The sequence below is a fragment of the Vicugna pacos genome, chromosome 20, assembly GCF_048564905.1.
Source record: "Vicugna pacos chromosome 20, VicPac4, whole genome shotgun sequence".
In the NCBI taxonomy this organism is placed as follows: domain Eukaryota; kingdom Metazoa; phylum Chordata; class Mammalia; order Artiodactyla; family Camelidae; genus Vicugna; species Vicugna pacos.
The window spans coordinates 9,306,749-9,320,707 of NC_133006.1; the positions used below are offsets into that span (position 1 = coordinate 9,306,749).

Below are 13,959 nucleotides of genomic sequence, written 5' to 3' on the forward strand. Positions count from 1 at the left end.
TGCTGTATGTAGTAGCTTGTATCCGTTAATCTCAAACTCCTCTAATTTATCCCTCCCCACCCGTTCCCCCTCTGGCAACCATAAATTTGTTTTCTATGTCTCTGAGTCTGTTTCTGTTTTGTAAATAAGTTCATTTGTCTCATTTTTTTAGATTCTACATGTAAGTGATATCATACGGTATTTGTCTTTCTCTGTCTGACTTCACTTAGTATGAAAATCTCTAGGTCCATGTTGCTGCAAATGACATTATTTCATTCTTTTTTTATGGCTGAGTAGTATTTCACTGTATAAGTACATACTGCAACTTCTTTGTCTCTTGTTTTGAAAATTTCTTTTATTTGATTCCCCCCCCCATTTTTATTGACTGGTGATCTCCTGTTACAGTTTGAGAAAATTTAAGACGAGGCTCTGTGCTGTAAGAATAGATGCAGATTTCAGAATAGGAGTCAGCATTCAACTCGTTGAATTTTGGGAGAGGAAGGTGAGAGATGCTCTCGTCAATGGAGTGATGTCACAGAGAGATGATTTCTTTTAATTTCTCTCCTCTTTTAAGATGACATTGACCTGCTGGTTTATATTACCGGAAGCAGTTTCTCTGACGACTCACAGGCCTTGCAGGTTACAGTGAACCAAACGCATTGCAAAGTTATTTCCTCAAACCAAACGAATGTGGTGTGTCGGACAGGCCTGCTGCCCGTGGGGGTGCATCGCATCTCAGTGTTGGTGAGACCTTCTGGTCTTGCCATCAGCGCCAGTGGAGGAGGCCTCTTCCTAAATGTGGAGCCCAGGCTGGACGCTGTGGAGCCTTCCAGAGCTGCAGACACTGGTAATCAGGGGCACTTGCCTTGTGTCTGCCCCTCCGAAGCGTGCCTTCTCGCTGATACACAGGAATCTAGTCCTGCCATGTAATAAATCATGATGCCCAGCTTTCTGTTTTCTACCATCAGCATTTCCTCCAATGAGCAACAGACATTTGAGCCATTAAATGAACTCACTTGCCACACAAGGGACCATAGTTTGGCTGATGGCGTCAGGCGTAATTGGGTGGATCCCTGAGTCATTAGGACAATCTGATCTAGTGGAAACAGTCCTAGATGAGAAGTTAGGACGTGTGTCTGGGTTTTCAGTCTGCCAGAGTCAGAGGTGTGACCTTGTAGGTTTCAGCTACTTCTATGGGACTTACTTTCCTAGTAGTGATGCAGATGGGCACAATATCATTACTGAGTATCTCAGTGCTTACAGCTGCCCGAAAGATGGAATTACTGTCTACTTTTTTTCGATGAGATAACAGTGGTCCTAAGGGAAGAGTGAGTGACTTGCCCAAGGCTTCCTAGCAGAGAGGGGTGGAGCCAGGATGCCACACAGGATCGCGGGGTGCCAGGGCTCCTGCCTCTCGTCCCAGCGCCGTGATGTCTTACCATCCACGGGGTCGAGCACTGCCGGGCTTGTAGGCCTCCCCATGTTGAGTGAGACTGAACTGAGCCAACAGGTGGGAAAGCCCCTTGAGAATTAAAAACATTTGCAAATGTGAGGTGCAGGCCTGGCCCACTAGGAACACAGTGGGTGTCTGAGAAATTTTGTAAAATGACGTACACTTGGCTACTTGGCTAGCAGGCCAAGCCAGCTAGCATTTGAGTAATGGGGGACAGAGAGGACAGTGGGCTTGCCAACACCTGCCTCACAGGGTGTGGGGTCTCAGTGCAGCGGCAACCACAGATCTCTCCATGCTTTCTGAGGGACACGGCCAGCCTAAGACCACCCGGCCAGGCTGCAGGAATCTCGGGAACACTGCTGCTGTATATGTGAGTGTGTGATTTTTAGAGCGTGAAAAAAGCTCTTTCCCTCATGCCTTGGGTTTTTGTCACTGTGTATCCTGTTGCCCGAAGGTCCGTGGCAGGAAGCACTTCTTAAAGTAGTGTTTCCTGGCTCCAAGTTCATTGTTCAAAGGACCATTTCGTTTCTGACTTGACTTGGCCTAAAAGAGTAAACCAGGAGGCCCATTCTGCCTCCTCTCTGCACATGAAACAGCTAGCTTGCCCCCTTCCTCGGTGACTCAAGGAAGGAACCAGGTGGTGCGAGGTGCTCAGAGTGAAAGATCATGTTCTATATTAACCCAATAATTGTTGGTTAGAGTTTAGGGCATACAGTAGTCTTCCCACTAGATTTATAAGTGGCTTTGGTCTTCCTGTAAAGTTACCTTTGCCATTCAGGCTACACCGTCCTTCCCACCCCCGACGCCCCGGACCGCGGGCACCTCCAGGGCAGACGTGCGACTCAGTCATCCACGTCCTGTATACACAGTGACTCGCACAGGCAGGCTGGCCACCTGTTGGTTTTCCTGGGACTGAGGGGTTTCCCAAGATGGAAGACTTCCAGTTTTAAAACTGGGACGTGGAACTCTTAGTGCTGAAACTCGGAAAGTCCCAGGCAGGCCTGGAGGAGTTGGTCACCCTGCCAGGCTGTGCTGTACAAATAACACATGGTGAGAGTGTTTGTCCGGGAGGATGGTGTGTCACCCCTCTGTATTTCAGTGAAAGATGAAACACTCAGAGAAGGGGTCATGTTGAGTGGGTCCAAATTAACTTTTGGTGAGACAGAGAGGGAGAGCGAGAGAGGCTTTAACTGCGATTTTCCTTATTACTGGATTTAAATTTTCCCTCTGAACCCTTCCTCCACCCTGCCAACTACCTAGTATCAACTAGTGTCAGCCAATCCATCCATCCATCCATCCATCCATCCATCCATCCATCCATCCATCCATCACTCAGCACTGACTGAGCTCCCTGCGGAAAACGCTGGGCCAGGGGCTGAAGACCATAGTTCTCACAGTGTGGTCCTGGACCAGTGGTACCTGCATCATCTGGGGGCTTGTTGGAGGTGCAGCATCTCAGACCCCACCCCTCACCTCCCAGTCGGTCTGCACGTTTGCATGATCCCTTGCATTTTCTTTTCTTTCCACTCTGCACGGATGGAGTCTAGGTTTCTTACAGCCCTCTTGTAAGTCCTACTGGTTTTCAGACCAGCTAAGGGGACTCATTTTCCTGGGGTTGAACTCTGAGGCTGTGGTGCCTCAGTATGTGACTTGAACCCCTAACTCCCCAGGAAGGGGTCCCCGAGCCTGCCCCTTTTCTTCTGCATCCCCTTCTGGGGGCGTGGGTCCCCCCACATTGCTTCTCCTCCTTTCCTACCCGACCCCACCCCAGAACAGCTTTTCTGCCAGCCCCCAGGCTGCTCTCAGCAAGCATTGCTCCGCACATAGATGCGTGTCTGGTGTGTTTGGAGGTGGGGGGCGTCTGCTCCACGTCCTCCTCCTGCACCACCTTGGTCTCCCCAATTATTGCTATTTTCTAAGATATCTTAACGCCTGGCAGAAGATCCCACTTTACTCTTATTTTTGAAATTTTGCTTTCTGGCTATGGTTGTTAATTATTTTTCATCGAATTTTAAAATCAGCTTATCTGATTTAAATTAACCATCCTTTTTGTGTTTTTATCATGAGTGTGTTGATGCTTTAGCTTCACTTAGAAAGTTTTGCTACCTTGTGACACTCACTCCTTCTGGACATTTACTTCAGTTTTCTTATTTAAGGTTTTTTTTAGTTAAAGAAAGTTTATATATATATATAAATTGGAGTCCTTCCCCTTTGTCATAATGATTACTACATCATTGCTATAATGTCTGGTTTTTTCCTTTAAGTTTTAACCCGGCTATTAGGTTCCTCAGCAGCATTTCAAAAGTTTCTCCAAGTTTCTTCATATTCTTGAATTTTTCTTGTCAAGATGCTTCCGGATAGTGTATCTGTTATGTTGCCATTGTGCTGTTGTATCTTCTCCAATATTACTCTTTAACTTAGAAGGCCATTGCCCTGAATCCTCAAGGCATGTTTATATATTCCACTTCAAAGTAATATTCCATTCAGTCACCTGCCTCTGAAAGGTTTTCGTCAGGTTGTGTAAGTCCCCCTTTCTCAACCTGACACGTCTGGGGTGGGTAACTTTGCTATTGCGCCCCTCCCCCCTCTCAAGGGATGTGTGTCTCTGTTTGGTGACTTCAGGGCTCTTCTGATATCCCCTTCTGGGGAGATGCAGAGAGAATCTTGGCCCTCACCCACAACAAGGGGGCTTCCTGTCCGTCAGCGGGATCATGGGCACCTCCTCCAGATGGGACCGTGTGCTGTGACACCAGTGTGATGGGGCCACACCTCCTCTCACTGATGTCTGTAGTGGGCAGGGGAGTTTCTGTGGTTGAACTTTAGTGGCTGAATGGAGATCCCGATGGCATTCGGTGATGATGTCCGTCATTTCTGTATCATCACAGGGACTGGAACAAAGTATGTGTGTATCAACTCACAAAGCTGGGAGGGCTAAGGCTGTCATTTAAGGATGGGGGAAGTGAGGACCGGTGACCTCGGGGGCAGTACTGCAGATGATCTGCTCTCAGTGGCAGAGCAAACTCCGCCCTGACTCTGGGCCCACTGCTCCTTCTCCCATCTTATAGCTGCTCTCTTACACTTGGCTTCTTGGGAAAAGAGTAAGTTGTATAGAATTGGCTGTCACTGACAGTAGTTAAGAATCACGGGCAGAGAGAGTTTTCGGAGGTCCTCTATTTTACTCTCTGTCTCACAGCACTGTGTTATCCTTAAGTATCTCCAGGATGCGTTACTCCTTCTCTGCCTTCTAGTCGCTATTTCTCCCACCTTATTTAGTAGCTTATGTATTTAACTTGGAGTCTTTTCCTGCAGTTTAAGCATGCTTTGTGTTTTGACTAAGGAGCCTTATATGTTGATTTCATTTTCTCTCTCTTGCGGGTAATGAATTTTTGTCTGCCCGTATGGCTGTGGGTCCCATCTGAAAATGCTACTTCTGTACAGGAGGGCTCTGGGCCACCATCCGAGGCTCCGGTTTGGAAGATGTGAGCCTGGTGTTGTTCGGATCTCAGCCTTGTGCCGTCAATGTCACCACAAGCCATTCGCGAAGAATTCAATGCAAAGTTCCACCCAGGGTGAGTGGAAACTTTTGGCATCTCCTGTCTGGGTGGGTGACTGTTATTAACGTGTTGTGTAAAGTTCTCAGTGAACCATTTCTTAGAACTCAGTTAATGGACATGACCTGTTTATCAGGAGAATATGCTTACTTTACTTATGTGGAAGCACTTCCGCTATGAAGTGAGGAGCTGGCTCCACCAATGGGGCTTATAATTAGCATCTGTCAATTTCTTTTAAAAGAAGATGAACCAGTCAGTTCCACTCTATACTCTTATTTTTCATTTTAAGAACTTTCATAGTATTAGTGCCACAGAATAGATTTATCCAGTGCTCCTTCTGAGTGTAGGTTTGCAAACATATCTCTTATAATCTCATTTCTTTCTCAAGCAAACAAATAACTAAGTTTTCATTAGCAGTTTTGTTTTCTGGCATGGATGTGACTGGGGAGCTTAGAATCTTCCCCATGTCTGATTCCTATGAAACAGCTTCCTAGGTAGTTCCTGCTGCTTCCCTTTTTCTCTCAGAAACAAGTCCCAGGGCTTTCCTCTTCCTCTTCAGTTAGTGCTCAGACAGCGTAAGAGGTTTGGGTCCAGGCCCTTCCCCGCTGCTGTGGGAGAGCGTCACGCTCACAGCTGAGGTTGGATTTCTATTCAGAGTTCATGTCAGTGTCAACGACATTTGTAACACATCCAGAGCTTGAAAGAAGGCTGTCTACTGAACGATAAAGCTCTCTGGAGGAAGAATGGGTTCGGAATCACCTTTGATCTCTGGTTCCATTAAAAAAAATTTTTTTTAATTGAAGTACAGTCAGTTTACAATGTTGTGTCAGTTTCTGGTGTACAGCACAATGTTTTAGGCATACATGAATATACATGTGTTTGTTTTCATATTTTTTATCATAAGCTACTGCAAGATATCGAATATAGTTCCCTGTGTCTGGTTCCATTTTTTATCTCATCTGGTTATTCAAATATTATGAAATATTAGCTTTTGTGTATCAACTACATGCAATCCTGATATATGGTTGTGTTGTCATTTGTTTATTTCCTGTTATTGGACATTTAGATAATTTAGATAGTTTCCAAAATTTCCTGGGTACAACAGTAGAGCTTTGATTATCCCACTAACTGTATTTTGGGGTATATTTATTTTTCTCAGGATAAATTAATCTAAATGCTGAAGTGTTTGGCATGTGGTGTCCAGTTATCTGAAATTCCTTTGAAACTAATGCTCTCATCATCACCGTGTGAGTGTCTGACTTCTGGTGCCTTGGCCAACATCGAGTTTTAGCATTTTAGTATCTATTTACCATTTTAATGGGTAAAATTTGTACTTGTTGGATTTCTTTTACTAGGAAGAATAAACATTAAGAAAGCTAACATTTAATTTTGAACAAACTTTGCGTTTTGAACATGCCAAATTCAAAAGGAAATAGTAAGACAACCATGCTGTCCTCTGTCCCACCACCCTGTTGTTCAAGTCTTCCTTTCTGAAACGACCACTTTCAATTCCTTTGAATATAGTTACAGGACCATTTTTTGGCTAAGCCAATAAACTATATTGACATTATTAAACTATTTGAATGATCCTGGCAGAATATATTTTTTTAACATTTTTTATTGATTTATAATCATTTTACAATGTTGTGTCAAATTCCAGTGTTCAGCACAATTTTTCAATCATTCATGGACATATACACGCTCATTGTCACATTTTTTTGTCTGTGAGTTATCATAACATTTTGTGTATATTTCCCTGTGCTATACAGTGTAATCTTGTTTATCTATTCTACAATTTTGAAATCCCAGTCTATCCCTTCCCACCCTCCAGAATATATTTTTTATAGTTTGTTTTGTTTTTAGAGTTTCTTATTTTTTATTAACATGTCTTGCTTATAATAAAAAAGTCCTCTGTCTTTAAAAAAATTTAATTGTATCAGTTGCTCTTTTTTCTGGAAACTCTCTGTTCTGTTTCCATCTAACCTGGTGTTTTCTAGGTTCACTGTATGGGTTTCAGCCTGGGAATAGACTCATTGTTTCTTGGTGTTTCTTTCTCTTTTGTTTGGGTTACTGTTTATTTCATGAGATCACAGCCTTAAGAAATATCCCAAGAAAGAAAATGTGGGAGGAAGGTTTTCTGAACACTTAAATGTCTGAAAGTATTCTCACCCTTGATGGATAGTTTAGCTAGATATAGATGTTTATTTCAAATTGCCGTTTGTTTTTTTTTACAGAACCAATTGGTGTGTTAATTGCAAATCATTCTTATTTACTCTTTAACCTGTTGGATGCTACACTTGCCTAGTCTAAGCACTTGTCACTCGGTGTATGTATGTGTGTCTTTGTGAGAGAGAGTGGGAGAGAGAAGGGGAGAGAAAGACTTGAAACTAGCAAATATATTTTTTAAAAACAGTTTTCTTGAAATTAACCTTTTAAACTGATTCTGTATGGACTTTGCTCAAGTAAGCCTTACTTACAGGGCTGTGATTTTAAAAATTAATTTTTCAGGGGAAGGATGGACCTATTGTGAATGTGACTGTGATCAGAGGGGACCACTCTGTGGTTCTTCCCACGGCATTTATATACGTCTCCTCTTTAAATCCAGTAATCACGTCTCTCAGCAGGAACAGAAGCAACGTAGCAGGTAAAATACATGGTGCTGCAGGACCTTTTCATTTCAGACCATTGATGCTATAAAAAGGGCAAACACTGGCCTCTTAATTTTACCAAAGACAGTGTTATATTTTGGATGGAAGTTATTTTTCTGAAAACCTGGATACTGATTTCCTCATCTTAGCCTTCATTGAATAAATCTCCTTATACCTATTTTTCTCTCTGAAAGACTGGGACCATTTCCATCATGAAAATGACATGGGAATTCAAAGGGAACCATGCAGTAAATATTTATTGTGTACTTACTATGTGACAATAATAACAGCCCAGACATATAATAGACATTAATCCTTGTCCTCAATTTATAGAATTATTAGTCTCAGTTTACAGATTAGGAAACTAAGGAACAGAGAGCAAGTAGCTTGTCTAAGATGTTACCTGCAGTAAGTTACTGAGCAGGGATTTGAACTCAAGCAGTCGAGCTGCAGATTCCAAATGCTTAGCCACTTAGAGTTTATTGTGAAGTAGGATTTGGCCAGCAGGTCCTTTTGTAGCAGTTATTTGATATGATTGGAGAATAGGATGTTCTGATTAACTAAGAATTCCTGTTCCTTGAGAATATATATATATATATATATATATATATATATATATATATGGTGAATTCTTTAGCATCCAACTATATGACACGATTTAATCTTGCTTTGATGATTCAGCTGATGCAATAGGATGGAATTGTGACAATTTATTATCATGTCATACCACATCGATTTGGAAAAGTAGCAGGTAGCACTCCATTCTGGTTAATCGGATGCCAGATGACAGAGTTGATGGCAATCATGTCTAAGGGTTTATTACTGCAAGACCATTACAGTTCCCAAAGAAGAAGACTGGGCTCAGTGTTTTCGGCACTATTTTCATTTCCCTTTGCTCAGGAGTGCATAAATAAAGGGAGGTGTCCTTCAGCCTCTCAATATTGTTCAGCTCAGATAGTACAGAAGAAGAATTTGCTGCCTGAGGCGACCAAGATGTATAAAATTCCTTAGTGGTATAGATTCTTCCCAACGAAGTAGGAAAGGGAGGAGGGAACGCCGTGTTCTATTCAGATTTCAGTGATTTTGGCTTTTAATAAAATTTCCCACCTATAATGAAAAGAATAAATACATTGCATCAGTGCCTCAGAGGCATCTAGGATTAGCTTGACAATTGACCAAGAGCCCGAGGAGCACATGTTATTGATATACACAACACGGCGCATTATTTGCAGAATTTACACTTGCATTGAGATCTTTCTACAGGCAGAATAAAGAACATGTTATAAAATCCACAATGAGTAGATACCCTGTTGTGAAAAGCTCTTCTGAAAGTTGGAGGGTTACATATCTCTATTCAGAAAATGATGATGTTGGTGATGACAGTAAAGCCAAGATGAACTCAAAGGAAGGGGAGGAGGGGCAGGGGAAAGAGGTAGAAGAATCTGATGGAAAGGACCATAATTAGTATGGTTCTTGTCATCAGCGCTGGATCTGAATGAATCCCAACTCAACCACTCCTTGGACAAGATACTTAACTTCCTTTATCTTTAGTTTCTCTAATTATTAGGCGGGAATAATTCTTTCAAGGTTATTGGGAAAACTGGAGATGAAGTAGGGAAGAGTACCAAGCCCAGGAACTACCATGGAGGAAGCATGCAATAAATGCTTTGCTGAAGTCAGCGCCATCATTCTGGCAGACACTGAATGTTGTACGAATGGGCCGAAGATGGCCTCTGGATATTGCCTGTATGTTGTTTCCTTTTTAGCAGCACGATGGGGTTCATGAGCTTGAAAGTCTGCCCATGCCAAATTCAAATTCTTACATACTCAATTGTTTCCCATATAAGCAGATTTTTTAACCTTTTAGAACCTGTCTGCCTTACACACCCTGCGAAACTACATTTAACATCTAGCCATAGATAAGACTGACCTGGGGTCCATAAAGGACTCGCAAAGCCACTGCTGTGCTACAGAGCTCCCCCACCCAGAAACTACCCACTGGGCTGCTGAGTGACACCTATGGGAGGAACCTATAACCTCCCTCTCTGATCTTCCTCTCCCCCAAGAGCTCCTTTGCCTTCCTCTTCTGGGTTGTGGTCTCCTATTGTAGTCTCTGGAAGGTCTCCTGCCGGGAGATTCCCCGCTCTATGGAGCCTGTCGAAGCACCACCATGCACAGCTCATTCTGTGCTGCTGCCACCTTGTGGTCACGTATTTTCCTTGGTCAACCCTGAAACCTCCCGATGCACAACAGTGAGATTTCAGACTTCACAGTAGAAGTGAGGCTGGGAAGACAAGGAGTAAGGAGGCTGTGGAACAAGGAAGAAAATGAAGCTAACTGAGGCCTTTTGAGCGCTGTACTACCCGCGAGGCTGTCCTAGGACATCTAACTTAATCCCTACCACAAACCCCATGGAGCGGGTATTGCTACTTAACACCTTACTGATGAAAAATCCAAGGCTTTGAGAGCCCAGGATGAGTTGCCCAAAGTCACACCGGTGGTTAAACAGCAGAGCAAGGGATTGAATGTAGCTTCACAGTCCTCCTAACGTGCCAGAATCCCTCTTCAAGTTTTCTTTTTCAAGCAACCTCTTTCTCCTCCTCCTCTAATTGGCTTGTGTCATCCTGGAGATGCCAGCTTGGTCCTAGTTCTCAAACATTTGTGGCTGAGAGAGCTTTGGAGATGCTTTGGCCCAAGCTGCATCTCTGTGGGCGTCTTGAGACCCAGGACAGCAAGTATATTTATTACCACTCCTGCTGTGGCAGATTTGATTTCTGGCTCTCATTAGGACTCAGGTTGTCTGCGGACTGGATTCCCTCTCTCCTCTCTCTCCAGTCGATTGTACAGATTGGAGGAAGAGCTTCAGTCATATCCTTTTGTTGCTTGGGAACCTTTGGAGGTCTCCACTGTCCATTGAATTGAGCACAGACTCCCCAGGATTGGGACTGGCTTTCTTCCTCTTCAACCACAGAACCACCAACAACTTGGTCTCTTCCCATAGAATCCGTACCTGTATCCACATGTATCTGGTCTTCCAGAAAGTTACCCAGTTCCCTTTCCTCCTCTCCAAGCCACTGGGTGATTAAATGAGAAAGTGCTACAAAAAGCAAGGCTTTAGTACAACTGTGAAGTTTTTTAGAGTCAAATTATAAATCCCCTATCTCTTTTATTTCCTTTTGGGATTGATCTTTAAAATTGAATTTCAAGCAGCAACTAGCTCATAGGGCTATTTTGATATGCAGAAGGTGGCTCTGATTTGAACAACCCCACTGCTTAATTCCCACCTCTTTCTGGTTCGTCTTGTACTGGGGCTTTGGGGCACGTATTCTACTACCTTTGAGATCTCTCTGAGGGCAGGATGTGTGTCTAACTTATCTTGTGCCCCTTGTGCCATCTTTGTCTTGATACTCAATAAATATTTAAGGTAAATGAATTGAGTTTAAGTGTCCATAATATACATGGCATTTTAGTAGAGTTGCTAAAGGCACCGAGTTGTAAGACTGGGCTCAGGCCTTCACGTTACCATGAGTTATCTCTGGAGTCTTGGCTACTGAACCTTAGTTTCCTCAAAAGCAAAATGCCAGTCCTGCTAAATGCCCTGTATGTGCTATCAGGATAGTGTGAGGGTCAAATGGGATAACACGTATGACAGGGCTCTGTGAACTGAGCTTCTCTGTCCACGTCCAGCCTTGCTTTGGGGCTCAGTGCATTCTGAGGACAGAGCTTTGGACTTGTTTCTCCCTTTCTGCTGTGACATTTAACTTATTTATTTATTATTGAAGTAGACTTGATTTACAGTGTTGTGTTAATTTCTGGTGTACAGCACAGTGATTCAGTTACACATTTATATATTCCTTTTCATATTCTTTTTCATTATAGGTTATTATAAGATACTGAATATAGTTCCCAGTGCTATATAGTTGGCTCTTATTGTTTGCCTATTTTAAATATAGTAGTTTGTATCTGCAAATCCCGACCTCCCAATTTATCCCTTCTCACCTCCTTCCCCCCCGGTAAACATAAGTTTGTTTTCTATGTCTGTGAGTCTGTTTCTGTTTTGTAAATAAGTTTGTTTGTGCTTTTTATTTTATATTCCACATATAAGTGATATCATATAGTATTTTTCTTTCTCTTTCTGGCTTACTTCACTTAGTATGACGATCTCTGGGTCCATCCATGTTGTTGCAAATGGCATTATTTTGTTCTTTTTTGTGGCTGAGTAGTATTCCACTGTATAGATATACCACAGCTTCTTTATCCAGTCATCTGTTGATGGACATGGAAGCAGACCTTTAGACATTTATCTTCAGAAAAGTGGAGGCTGAAAACAGAAGACATAGGGGCCGTTGGCTGGTTATGAAGACTGACATCAGCCCTGCAAACTTGATTTGCTTTTATGTGGAGATAAGTTAGTGCCCCTTGAGCACAACCCTCCTTACAGTTCTGCTTCCTGTGCCCTTGAGGTTATAGGCTGTAGCTCCATTCAGAGTTGTTATGTTTCCTGAAAAAAAATTAGGTTGGAATTAAAATTCTTAATTAGAGTATCATGCACAGGGCTGATGCCACGTTTAATCCTGAAAGATAGTCTTAGACTTGAATAAGTGGTTGAGGCCACAAATCCACAGCACAGAGGCTAATGGATTTTTTCAACACAGGAGGTGAGACCCTTTCCATTGGAATGATGCTTCCCGCGAACCACACGGATTTGGATGCAGAAGTCCACATCGGGGATACCAGGACTCCGGTTCGAGAGCAGACGGCCCAAGGCCTGGAGGTGGTGCTTCCCCCGCTGCCCGCCGGGCTCCACAGAGTCTCAGTCTCCATCAGTGGGGTCCACATTCGCGCACCAGGGTGAGGTGGACCCTTACCATTAATTTTAGGTCTGTTTGACAGCTCAGTGATTGAGTTGAGGAACTCTAGTTTTGAGTTAGGACCTTACTTTTTCCTTCTTCTTCTGACTTTAAAGGAGAAATACATGAGAATCCTAAAATTTGAACAAATCTTAAGATCCTAGAGGACAGTTCACTCTCAACCAGTCCAGGCGAAGTTTTTGGCTTACCAGTCAGGGAAAGGAGACCTTTCTGAAACTATGATGTTATGTCTCTTGGTTAGGGTGGGCTGGGGTGGGCACCCATCTGCGAGGAGGAAGAGTCTGGGCTTAATAAGAGTCTGTGATTTAAATAAGACCTTTAATAATGTTGTGTCTTGAGCTTTGAATGAATGGCTTCAATCACTGCACAAGTCATGCTCAATCCTCTTTGCCCTGAAGTCTCTCTGCCCTGTATTTCTCTGGGAGCTCCCTCTCTTCCTTCTGGGAAGTAGCTGAACTCTGTAAGACTGACACCACCTGTGATATTGTCCCAGGAACATGTCCCACAGCCTCCGTTCTCCATGGTTTCCCCTCTTCTCTGGTGGGCAGTGCCCTTCACATGTGCTCTCCATCACACCCCCTTTCTCTCTTCATCTCATCCCAACACAGACATCCCTGCTGTCTTGTGCCCTCTTTCCTCTTTTTCTAACTCTCAGCTGTTCCATGACAATTTCCCCATTTTCTGTAGGGTTGATCTTCACATCCAGTACCTCACAGAAGTCTTCAGCATCCAGCCTTGCTGTGGGTCCCTGCTGGGTGAGTGGCTCTGATGTGACTAGAATCATTTATCCAGCAAATCTACTCCCTAATTATTCAGAGTTTGCTCCTGGATTAATTGGCTGGTGAGACCAGAGACAGGGTCGCAGGGAGAGGCACTTTCCCCGGCCCTGGGAACTGAGTGGTGTACTTTGTAGAATGTGAAAACTCAGGATTCCTTGGGCCAGTAAGTTCAGGAAATTTAAGACTTTTTATGGGAAGGAGATGTACCTGGTTTCTTTTTTTTTATCCTAATGGAAGGAGGCTGAAACATCTAAAAAGTGGCACATCTTGAGTGCCTATAATCAAATCACCTTGCTGTACCCCTGAAACTAACACAATGTTGTAAGTCAACTTTACTGCAATTAAAAAAAAAAACAGCAGAAAACAAGGGAGGACCTCCCTGCCTTAGGCTTTTAGACATAGTGTGTGCAGGGAGAGGAAGGGTACTCTGCCGCCTTCACTTTCTCCAGGGATGCGGATGGAAGACCAGACATAGTCAGACACACAAATGCCAACGTGGGAGGTGTCAGGACAAGACAAACAGAGGCATCTAGAAAACTCTTCATTTTCAGAAAAAAAAAACAGAAAAGCTGTATATTTGCCTGTGGTAGTCATTGTGATCATGTGTGAGCTAGCACGCTGTCCCCTTTGAGCACAGTACAGTCCTTTTTAAAGGCACTTGCCTAGACCACAGATTTG

General features: G+C 43.4%; 1 protein-coding gene across 1 annotated transcript in view; it reads left to right on the forward strand.

Moving 5' to 3' along the window:
* PKHD1 (PKHD1 ciliary IPT domain containing fibrocystin/polyductin) overlaps positions 1–13,959 on the forward strand; it is a 365,190-nt gene that overhangs the window by 37,322 nt on the left and 313,909 nt on the right. The window contains exons 26-30 of the mRNA XM_072944834.1: positions 554–826; positions 4,871–5,001; positions 7,492–7,627; positions 12,287–12,482; positions 13,190–13,257. Of these exons, the coding sequence (XP_072800935.1) occupies positions 554–826; positions 4,871–5,001; positions 7,492–7,627; positions 12,287–12,482; positions 13,190–13,257 (804 nt within the window). The remainder of the gene's footprint in view (positions 1–553; positions 827–4,870; positions 5,002–7,491; positions 7,628–12,286; positions 12,483–13,189; positions 13,258–13,959) is intronic.